At 46.2% G+C, this 12,165-nt stretch overlaps 1 protein-coding gene across 4 annotated transcripts in view; it reads left to right on the forward strand.

The window, feature by feature from the left end:
• The window catches only part of LOC140725789 (phospholipase D1-like), a 228,636-nt gene that overhangs the window by 91,111 nt on the left and 125,360 nt on the right, over nucleotides 1-12,165 (forward strand). For all 4 annotated transcript variants that reach the window (XM_073041705.1, XM_073041706.1, XM_073041704.1 and 1 more), the window contains 3 exons: nucleotides 7,204-7,312; nucleotides 9,641-9,706; nucleotides 11,588-11,646. In XM_073041705.1, the coding sequence (XP_072897806.1) occupies nucleotides 7,204-7,312; nucleotides 9,641-9,706; nucleotides 11,588-11,646 (234 nt within the window). The remainder of the gene's footprint in view (nucleotides 1-7,203; nucleotides 7,313-9,640; nucleotides 9,707-11,587; nucleotides 11,647-12,165) is intronic.

Below are 12,165 nucleotides of genomic sequence, written 5' to 3' on the forward strand. Positions count from 1 at the left end.
GTGGTTGAGGGGTAATAACTGTTCCTGAACCTGGTGGTGTGGGACCTGATGGTTGAGGGGTAATAACTGTTCCTGAACCTGGTGGTGTGGGACCTGATGATTGAGGGGTAATAACTGTTCCTGAACCTGGTGGTGTGGGACCTGATGATTGAGGGGTAATAGCTGTTCCTGAACCTGGTGGTGTGGGTCCTGAGACTCTGGAATGTGCAGGATATGGAATTAATGCAAACAGGTGGGATTAGTACAGGCATGGTCATCGGGATAGACACAGCAGGGCCTGTTTCTACCCTGTAGAACTCTATAATGCACAGCACACAAGGCAGCATCCACAGAGAGGAGGACAGTCAGATTAAGGATTCAAGATTGTTTAATGCCATTTCCAGTACACAAGTGTAATGAAGTAATTGTTACTCCGATGCAACACAAAAATACATAATAAGATAAAGAACACAGTAATAAAAACACAATATAAATACATCTGAGAACTTCTATACATAGATTGAGTTACGCACATAGAATGTCACTAGACTGTAAATATGGTGACTAAGGGGAAATAATGAGGTAGTGGTGCGTTAGTAGGTGGTGTTTTGATCATCCTTACTGCGTGGGTGAAGTAACTGTTTTTGAGTCTGGCGGTCCTGGCATGGATGCTACGTAGCCTCCTCCCTGATGGGAGAGGGACAAACCGTCCATGAGTAGGGTGGGTGGGATCCTTCATGATGTTACTGGCCCTTTTCCGTCACCTCTCTGTATGTATGTCCTTGATGGTGGGTAAACTTGCACCAGTGATGTGTTGTGCAGTTTGAATTCCCATTGCAGAGCCTCCCTGCCCACCAGAAAGAGTTAGATAGAGCTCTTAAAGTTAGCGGAGTCAAGGGATATGGGGAGAGGGCAGGAACGGGGTACTGATTGTGGATGATCAGCCATGATCACATTGAATGGTGGTGCTGGCTCAAAGGGCCGAATGGCCTACCCCTGTACCTATTGTCTATTGTCACCACAGAGCAGTTTCTACCCATGATACAGCTCGTCAGGATGCTCTCCACTGTTGATGTAAAGGGGCATGTGAGTGGTGTGTCTTACAGACTGGCGAATAAACTGGTTTGCTACTGTCGCAAGAATTGAGTTATGGTGAGAAACTGCTTTGCATACATACATTCAAATCTTAACATCAGTACACTTTTATATTTCACTTTTATTTATTTGCACAATTTGTCTTTTACACATTAGTTTTTTGTCAGTCTTTGTTCATGTATAATTTTTCATAAATTCTGTAGTATCTCTTTATTTTCCTGTGATTGCCTGCCGGGGAATGACTCTCACGGTTACATACACGTTGTTGTAGTTCGTCTCCATGCCTCGTGGCACATCGGATGGCCACCTTGCCGTTTCTTTAGCATTTTGTCTGTTTTTTTACGATACTGAGTTGCTAGCTTGGTGCTCACCCAGCGTGGATGGAGCTGGCCGGATTCAAACCCGGGACCACTTGCCTCGAATTCCAGTCCGGATGCCGTCACACCACCAGCTGACATACATGTTCTTTGATAATAAATTTATTTGGCTGTTGACATTGAGGCAGTACAAGGGGAGAGAATAACAGAACGCAGAATGAAGCGAAAGTCAAGTGCAGACACACAATAAGGTGCAAGATCAGAACGAGGTAGACTGTGAGGTCAAGGGTCCATCTTATTGTACTGGGGCACGGATCAGTAGTCTTGTATAGATTGAAAAGTATTTCTGTCCCACTGGAATCTACCATTCTGAGGCAAATTGCTGAAGGAACTCAGCTGGTCAGACAGCATCCCCGAAAGGTCTCGGCCTGAAGTCTTGTCTCTTTGCACCTTGTCGTAGAAACTGCCGGATCTGCTGAGTTCCTCCAGCATTGTGATTGTGTGTGTGTGTGTGTGTGTGTGTGTGTGTGTGTGTGTGTGTGTGTGTGTGTGTGTGTGTGTGTGTGTGTGTGTGTGTGTGTGTGTGTGTGTGTGTGTGTGTGTGTGTGTGTGTGTGTGTGTGTGTGTGTGTGTGTGTGTGTGTGTGTGTACTTCCAGCATCTGCAGAATCTCTTGTGTTTAGATTGCTTTACTGAAATTCATCATAACAAGCTAGATTGTGATTGTCATAATCTACTAGAATGAGGTTGATTGTGAAGCTATGGCTCCATCCTTATCATCTTAAACCATAAGATATAGGAGCAGAATTAGACCATTCAATCCATCGACTCTGCTCCATCATGGCTGATGCTGGAACCCACTCAACCTCATAGAACTGCCTTCTCGCCATGTCTTTTGATGCTCCGACCGATCAGGAAACGATCAGCTTCCATCTTATATATACGCATGGACGTGGCCTCCTCCGTAGTCTGGGCAGAGCATTCAGCAGAATTACTACTCTCGGACGAAAAAAAATCCTTCTTACCTCTGTTCTAAAAGGTCGCCCCTCAATTCTGAGGCTGTGCCCTCTAGTTCTCGATACCCCCACCATAGGAAACATCCTGTCCGTACCTACCCTATCTACCCTTTCAACATTCGGTAGGTTTCAATGAGATTCCCACCACCCCACATTCTTCTAAGTTCCAGTGAGTACAGGCCCAAAGCTGCCAAACGCTCCTCACATGTTAACCCCTTCATTCCCAGAATCATCCTCATGAACCTCCCCTGGACTCTCTCCAATGACAACACATCCTTTCTGAGGTATGGGGCCCAAATCTTTGATAATACTCTAAATGCAGCCTGACTAGTGTCTTATAAAGCCTCAGCATTATCTCATTGCTTATATATTCTATTCCCCTTGAAATAAATGCCAGCATTGCATTTTCCTTCTTTACCATTGACTCAACCTGTGAATTAACCTTCAGAGAGTCTTGCACAAGGACGGCTAAGTCCCTCTGCACCTCTGATATTTGAATTTTCTCTCTAGTCCACACTATTGTTCCTTTTACCAAAATGCATTATCATACATTTCCCACCACTGTATTCCATCTGACACTTTTTTACCCATTCTACCAATTTGTCTGTCTTGCTGCAATCTTACGGATCTGTTCAGTAGTTTTATATAGATTGAAGAGTTTTTCTGTCTTAGAGCATGTCTACTGCTGTTATAATCAACGATCATATCTTTTAGAATTGATTTTAAGGTTCTCTTGTTTTTAAACCTCTCAATGGTCTGGGTCCAGAGCACATCACAGAATCGGTTTTGATTTATAATCCTGCTCGAGCTCTCAGGTCCTCTTCTGCCGGTCTCTTAAATTTAAACAATCTCCCTCGAAAAATAATCGGCAGCTCAGCTTGTTTGAACTAGGCTGCTGAACTGTGGAATTCCATGCTTAAAACTGTAAGGGATGTGACTCATTGACACTTTTAAATACTAACTCTAAACCTACTTATTTAACCTTGTTTTTAACTAACTCTCTTTCTGTCTTTTATCTTCAAATTTATTTTTATTTTTCCTTTTATTTTCATCTTTGCACTTTATCCCATTGTAAAGCACTTTGAATTATGTTGTCTCTGTGAAAGGTGCTCGATAAGTAAGTTATTTATTATTTCTCAGTTCAAGTTTGTAGAACCTGAGGTAGTTGAGGCAACCCAAGCACACTCATTTCCCAGGTGCCAGAATTAATAATGATTATTATTAGGATTTGAATTTTCCCCCTATGTAGTTCAGTGGTGAAGGGAAGTGTACATACTCAGTACGTAGGGAAGTTCAATCGTACCCCACAGTTGTTCACGCCCAGTCAAAGCTGAGGAACCTGTTGATCTGTTTTTCAGTCTGTAATGTTGTGGAAGATGTTTATCAGAATGACAGTACCTCTCCCTCATTGTCGATAATCACCCTGGTATGTTTACCATTCATCCCAGGTTTCTCCGAACACACCTCAATGCACCTCAGTACAATTATTAACTCAAGTTTCCGCAGATGCTAGAAACCTTGAGCAACACACACATGAAATACCGGAGGAAATCAACAAATCAAACTTGCTGAGTTCCTCCAGATCAGTAAATTTATTGGCCGCTCTGTGTTGTCCCAAGTGTGTTGGTGAGAGGTGGAATCCTGAGGGAGGGTGCGGGAAGAGTTGGTGCAAATATGTGGAAAGTGAGATGGTATTAGTGTGTTGAATACCTGATGGTCTAGCATAGAGATTGTGGGCTGAAGGGCCATTTCCTGTGCAATATTACTTTATGACCTTGATGTAAGTATACGCGTGAAACTCCGACATATTGGATAGTTCAAGTTCAATTTTAATTGTGATTCGCACATATAGGCGTACACAGCTGAACAAAACAGCGTCGTTTGAACTGTGACTATGAAGGGAATGGGGGACATGGATAAACACGAGATTCTGCAGTTGCTGGAAATCACACAATGCTGCAGGAACTCAGCAGGCCAGGCAGTATCTATGGAGAGGAATAATCAGTTGATGCTTCGGGGCTTTCATCCCCTCCACCATCAGATTCCCAAACCAACCTGAACGTTCCATCTCTTGCACGACCGTCATTATGATTAGTCTATTTTTTTTCATCAAAGTCCATAGCAGTTAGCATAACGCTTTTCAGCGCCGGTGATTTGGGGTTCAATTGCTCCTGCTGTCTGTAAGGTGTTTGCATGTTCTTCCTGTGAACTTGCACACTCTGAAGTTGTACGGGTTAGGGTTAGTGAGTTAGCGACGTTGGCACCAGGAGTGTGAATGACACTTGTGGGCTGCTCCCAGCACAACCTCGTCGGCGTTGGTTATTAACACAAACGACACATTTCACTGGATGTTTAGACGTATGTGAATAATAAATCTAATCTTATAAATCTTAATTTATGTTAATCTGCATTTGTAATGAATCCTGATGAAGGGTCTCAGCCCAAATCGTCACCTCTTTTAACCCCTCTATCTGGTTCCTTAAAGTTGTCAGTGTTGGGGTGGTATTGGGGACAAGCTCCCACTGACTATTAAATGCTCCTAATAACGTGCGTCTCGAATAGCCTCTGACAACCAAGTCCAGCTCCTGGCCTTCACGTGTGGCTGAGTTACTAGGGCAGCAAAACTGTTTCTACTGACAGGAGAAGGGGCAAAGATGGGTTACTGGTGCCTTGAAACCAGTTGTTCTGGGTATATGGGGCTTATCAGCCATGGTTGATAGCTCATCTCGTAGAAGGAAATCTCTGATCTGAAACCTCTGCTTCCTCGTGGCCATACCTGCTCGTGGGGAAGGTTTCGCGAGTAAGCCCAGAAGAGAAATCTGGACCTGGAGTTCTTCAGGCAGCCCTACACCGAGTTCCCTGCTGACTGGCAGCTCCTGTGGTATCAGTCTCTGCCGGTCCTTTGGGTTCATCGGATGTGTGGAGAGGGGGAGCTTGCTCTCCATATCGTACTGCCCTGGCTTGTGTATCACGTAGACAGCTAAGATGCGATGTCTGTGGTCAACCACTACCAGCCGACAGCCTCCTGATGCTGCCCGACCTCCAGAATTTTACATGTAAACACAATTATTGGTAGAAACATCGGATATTGTTGCTCCAAGATTATCCGTGCAGAGGCACTTGCAAGTTTTCATGCTGAACTGCCGCAGAAAGTGTCGGCAGGGAAGAAGTTTCAGCGGTGAGTGATGAAGGAGCAGTGAATTACTGTGTGTCCAAAGTGAAGCAGAGACCGAGTTTCTTCGTGTCCCAATAACCTTGCTGTTCTCGGGGGAACACTCCGTACACCATCAACCTACGGGGCAGGACCTCAGACTGTTTCTCTGCTGTTGTAACTATACGTGCTGTGTGTCAGGCTTGGCTCTCTGATTTGCACCTTGGCCTCAGGTACGCTGTGTCGTTTGGCAGTACTCATGCTCAAAGTTCAAAGTAAATTTATTGTCAAGTATGTGTGTGTCCCCATATACAACCCTGAGATGCAATTCCTTGTAACAGATCCAAGAACCATAACCGAATTAATGAAAGACCGCACCCAACAGATAGACAAACAACCAATGTGTTAAAGATAACAAATTGTGCAAATGCGAATGAAAAAATAAGTAATAATAATTAATAAATAAGCAATAAATATTGAAAATATGAGATGAAAAGTCCTTAAAAGAGAGTCCATTGGCTGTGGGAACAGTTTAGTGTTGGGGCAAGTGAAGTTGTCCCCTCTGGTTCAAGAGCCTGATGAGAAGAGAGTGTACCCTGGATGTTGGGTGTCCTTGATGGTGGACGCTGCTTTCCTACGACAGTGCTCCATGTAGATGTGCTCAATGCTGGGGAGGTTTTTGCTCGTGATGGACTGGACTATATCCACTATCTTACTGTAGGCCTTTCCACACGAGGGCATTGCCGTTTCCATATTAGGCTGCACCGTCAGTCAATACACAAGCCAGTGACACACTGATGTTTCCGTACCAGGCTGCGATGTAACTAGTCAATAAACTCTGCACCGCACATAAGTCAAAGTTCGTCAACGATTTAAATATCGGGCGAACCTTCGTAAACTTTGAAGGAAGTGGAGCCCCTGCCATACTTTAGTCATGATTGCATTTACGTCTGGGCCCAGGGTATCTGTATGGATGAATGAGGATTGAACTTGAAGGGGGTGTTGATGTTCAGTTGGAGAGTGAATGTGATGGTCACTGTAGGTGGTGTGTGCCACAGGGGGTCAGACTGAGAAGGGGTGGTGAAGATGGGAACTACACTGGAGAACACTTTGTGAAGTTGGTGGATACAGTGGATATTGGGAGAGCTGGTGCTCGGGGAGAGTACCCATTGGCTGTGAGAATGTGTTTAGTGGTGTGATGAGTCAGTAATGGGGAGAATCTGTGGGCTCTGGGAGGGGATTTAATGAATATGGGGAATTGATGGGGAGATCTGTGGGCTCCGGGAATGGATTTTTTGAGTGGGGAGAGTGAGTGATGGGGAGAATCTGTGGGCTCTGGGAGGGGAGTTAGTGGGTGGGGAGAATCAGTGATAGGGAGAATCTGTGGGCTCTGGGAGGGGATTTAATGAATATGGGGAATGTTGATGGGGAGATCTGTGGGCTCCGGGAGTGGGGAGAGTGAGTGATGGGGAGAATCTGTGGGCTCTGGGAGGGGATTTAATGAATATGGGGAATGTTGATGGGGAGATCTGTGGGCTCCGGGAGTGGGGAGAGTGAGTGATGGGGAGAATCTGTGGGCTCTGGGAATATGTGGTTTATGAGGATATTTTACTGAAGGCTTTTCTTTCTGGTTTCTTGCACCATAGCTTCACGGTACGAAGGCAGACGGTAAAGCGAGGGGAACCCCGGACCATGCCGTCATTACCCCGCAGCTCCGATCACATTGTGAGGGAAGAGCAAATCTCCAGCCGCCGGGTACGTTACTGGAATCCACCCCCTGCCCCCACTGTGTGGGCTGCTGGAACTGAGCGAGAGAGGGCACCCACTCCCAGTCACACCTCCCCTTCTCCATTTCAGATCCCCCTCCAGCCTTACCCGCTGCAGCTTTCCGAGATCTCGCGATCCTTTCTGTCGTCCAGCATTCCACCTCCACCAACTTTGAAAAGATTATGTATTTTAGTTCCATTCTCTATGCCCTTACATGCCAGGGACTTTGTTCTACAACACTCTCCAAGGCCCTGGTATTTGCTGTGTACACCCTGCCCTGGTCAAACTTCCTGAAATGCTGTACATAACTTCAATCCTGACAAAGAGTCTCGACCTGAAATGTCGACTGTTTATTCCCCTCCATGGATGCTGCCTGGCTTGCTGAGCTCCTCCAGCATTTTGTGTGTTGCTCTAGATTTCCAGCACCTGCAGAATCTCTTGCATTTATCTCATTATTTCTTTCATCACCCATCTACCTCAATTCATGTTCTCAATGTGCTTGTACCTCGAGGTTTCTTTGTTCTTCAAAACTCCACAGTTTACAGTGTATGTCCTACCCTGGTCTAACTCCCACAATACGTAACTCCACACACGTCTGAGTTAAATTCTTCCTGCCTTTCCTTGGCCCACTTTCCCAGCTGATCTTTAATATTACAATAGAATAGAACAGAACTTCATTGTTGTGGATCAAGACAACGAGATTGCGGTACTACTCCAGTCCGTGCAGAACAGATACTCACAATGCATGTGGTACAGCTTAATTACAAAACAGTTCCCTGGTTTACCTGCAACAGATGACTCAAAGGCCATTGGCAAGTGGGGTGTAGCGTTATTCTCCAATTTTTTGGGGGCAGGTGAGCTCTCCTGAAGTCATTGTTGTCCGTTCCCTACTATCAACGTCCCCCGATACTTTCCTCTAATTAGTTTTGCTTGTCACACGTACATCGAAAGGTAGAGTGAGATTTGTCATTTGCAAGGCCATTACGAGGCACATTGTGAGGTCAAGAGGCCATCTTATCGTACTGGGGAACCATTCAACAGTGGGCTGGTGGGCTCAGCCATTCAGGATGTCTACTAGAGGTGATATCGCAGGAAGGTGACATCCATCATCAGGGGCCCTCCTGTTCGAGGCCATGCCTTCTTCGTGTGGCTGTCATCGGGCAGGGCCACACCTCAATGCTCCACCCCCCTCTGACATCAGGTTCCTGAACCGGTCTGAAAGTCATGAATTCTGGTTTACAGTAATGTTAGAGTCGTAGGAAAGTACAGCACAGAAACAGGCCCTTCAGCCCATCTAGTGTGTTGTGTTTGTGTTTATTTTAGTTTAGTTTGTCATGTAAGTTATTGTGTATAAGGATAGGTTGAGCGAGCCAGGATTTTTCTCTGTGGAGTAAGGGAGGATAAGAGGTGACTCGACTGAAGTGTACAAGATGATAAGATGCGCAGATTGAGTGAACAGCCACAGACCTTTTCCTAGGGTGGAAACAACTAATACGATGGGGCAGAGTTTCAAAGGGAAGTGTAGAGGGCATGTCAGAGGTAAGGTTTTAACACGGAGAGTGGTGGCTACGATGCCAGGGGTGTTGTTCGAGGCAGATACATTGGGGACATTTAAGAAACTGTTAGGTAGGTAGAGGGGTGACAGGAAAATGGAGGGTCAGATGGATTTCAGACTAGGTTCAAAGGTCAGCACAGCATTAGGTCCTGTACTGTACTGTACTGTTCTATGTTTCCCCGGAGCTGGATGAAGGAAGCTTATCGAGATGCCCTGCTGATTTTCAATTGTGAAATGGGATTTAGGGAGGAGGATGAGGGGTGACCTGATAGAGGTGTAGAAAATGACAAGAGACATGGTTCGAGTGCCCAGCCAGACACTTTTTCTCAGGGTGGAAATGGATAATACAAGGGGGCATAATTTTAAGGTGATTGGAAGAAACCCCCTCCCCCATGGAGAATTGCGGGTGCATGGAATGCATTGCCTGTGGGGGTGTCAGAGGCAGGTACATTAGGGACATTTAAGAAACACAAATAGAAACATGGATGATTGAAAAGTCATGGGTTATGGAGCAGGGGAGTTTTAGATTGGTCTTAGAGTAGATTAAATGTTTGGCACAACACCATCAACTGAAAGGCCTGTAGTGTGCCGTAGTGTTCTATGCTCTAAAGTTGTGTATAATTTATGTTAATATATGTTTGTCATGCCTTTAATCTATTTGATTGCTGCTGCTAAAAGCTAACTTTAATGGCAGTTAAACCCTGGGTATGTGCGGTGATGACCATGAACTTGAAGTTGTGACTCTTTTCTTGTGCCCACAGAAACAGCTGGAGGATTACCTGACCAAGCTGCTGAAGATGCCCATGTATCGGAACTATCACGCTACGGTGAGCTCACGTCCGCAATCCATCTGCTCTCCAGGGAGTTAAAAGTTAAGAAGTGGAGAGGATCCCACAGTGGGATCTTCTAAAGGGGCGCCTGTCCAGCACCCTCCCCTCAAGTAGTGGCTGCCCCCTTGCTCGTAGACAGTCACAGTTTTAGATCCTTCAGGTTCAAGTTTAATTGTCATTCATCCATACATGTGTATACAGATAAACAAAACAGCGTTCCTCGAGGGCCGGGTTTGAGAAGCATAGTACCAGCAGTCATTTAGCACATACATATAATCACAACAGCAGGGAAAAAACATACAGTTACAAAAAAAAGCTTACTATGAAACAAAATCTAGCCCAAGTCCCCGAGTGTCATGGCCTGCAGATTGATGGTGGTTGGATGTTGCCTGGAGCCACGTTTCTGCAACAGTTCCTCATTTCACTCCAGTGCAGCTGCAGATGAACGCAATCCAGCTTGTCTGTCACTGAGTCAACCAAAAAAATATAAATTGGTTATTATTCACACGTCTCTTCATCTGTTCTCGATACTTACTGCTTATTCATTGTTATTATTTGTTTTCTTTTTGTATTTGCACAGTTTGTTGTTTTTTGCACATTGATTGTTTGTCCTCTCTGCTAGGTATGGTCTTCCATTAATTCTATTGTGTTTCTGTGAATACCCACAAGGAACAGCATCTTAGTGGTTAGCACAATGCCCCAACAGTACAAACAACCCGGTTGTAAGGAGTTTCTACTTTCTCCCAGTGACCCCATGGGTTTCCTCTTGCATTCCAAACCTGTAGCAGTTGGTAGGTTAATTGCTCATTGTAAATTGTCCCATAATTAGACTAGCATTCACTTGGGGGAATTGCTGGGTGGTGTGGCTCAAAGGGCCAGAATGGGCCTATGCCTCACTATATCTCAACAAAATACAATTAAAAAAATTATGTATCGCGGGGTAGTGTATGGTGGCATATATGTGCTTTGATATGAAGCTTACTTTGAAATCCTCACTTGCCCATTGCCTCTTCCTGGTGCCCGTCCTCCTTCCCTTTCTCCCATGCTTCACTCTCTTCTCCAGCCACCCACCTGGCAGCTTGTCCTGCATCCCCTCCTCAAACCTTCCCCTTTCCCCTCCTCGCACCTTCCCCTTTCCCCTCCTCGCACCTTCCCCTTTCCCCTCCTCGCACCTTCCCCTTTCCCCTCCTCGCACCTTCCCCTTTCCCCTCCTCGCACCTTCCCCTTTCCCCTCCTCGCACCTTCCCCCTTTCCCCTCCTCGCACCTTCCCCTTTCCCCTCCTCGAACCTTCCCCTTTCCCCTCCTCGCACCTTCCCCTTTCCCCTCCTCAAACCCCCCTTCCCCTCCTCAAACCTTTCCCTTTCCCCTCCTCGCACCTTCCCCTTCCCCTCCTCTCAACTTCCCCCTTCCCCTCCTCGCACCTTCCCCCTTTCCCCTCCTCAAACCTTCCCCTTTCCCCTCCTCGCACCTTCCCCTTTCCCCTCCTCGCACCTTCCCCTTTCCCCTCCTCAAACCTTCCCCCTTTCCCCTCCTCAAACCTTCCCCCTTTCCCCTCCTCAAACCTCCCCCTTTCCCCTCCTCAAACCTCCCCCTTTCCCCTCCTCGCACCTTCCCCCTTCCTTTCCAGTCCTGAGGAAGGGTCTCAGCCCAAAACATTGACTGTGTACTCCTGTCCGAAGACCCTGTTGAGTTGCTCTGGATGTCCAGCATCTACAGCCTCTTGTTTCTTGCCGACATCCTCCAGACTGATTGACAGAGTCTGGTTTCTGGCTGTTTATTTTCTTGCTGTGTAGGACCTTTCTGCCTTCTTCCTGCCCCAGTTTGTGAGGCTATTGGGACATCAGAAATGCAAGTGACCTTCTTTGTTTCTCCCACAGATGGAGTTCATTGGAGTTAGCCAGGTCTCTTTCATTCATCACCTCGGACCCAAGGGCCTGTAAGTGAGCAAATTCCTTCCCCTCGCACCACCTTTCTGTCCATCTCACTGTCACCGGGTCTCATAGCACACATTGAGGCCACTTAGCCCATTTGTGCACGTACCAGCCTTCCTGATGTGTTGACCCTGCCGTCTTCCAGAACGTCTTTCAGGGTGAGGAGGAAGAGAGGCGTTTGGTTACTGCTGTGTTTAATCCAGAGGCTGAGGGAGGGGTTTTCTTACTGGACAAGTAATTTGTCATGGGGAGGGGTCTAGTTACTGGTCTAGTAATTAGTGGTGAGGGAGAGTTTCACTAACTGAACTAGTAATTTGTCATGGGGAGGGGTCTGGTTACTGGTCATGTAATTTGTCACGGGGAGCATGGTTCATCCCTTCCTTAACCTGATATGTTGTTTTGCAATCTTATCATCTGTTTTTCACGCTGAACTCCTCCTGTGACCTGTTTGGATGTTAAAACACCAGCCCGGGTATGAGTCTGTATGTGAGTGTGTCTTTTGGGTTTTTGTAAAACCCTATCTC

Source organism: Hemitrygon akajei, chromosome 3 (genome assembly GCF_048418815.1).
Source record: "Hemitrygon akajei chromosome 3, sHemAka1.3, whole genome shotgun sequence".
NCBI classification, from domain to species: domain Eukaryota; kingdom Metazoa; phylum Chordata; class Chondrichthyes; order Myliobatiformes; family Dasyatidae; genus Hemitrygon; species Hemitrygon akajei.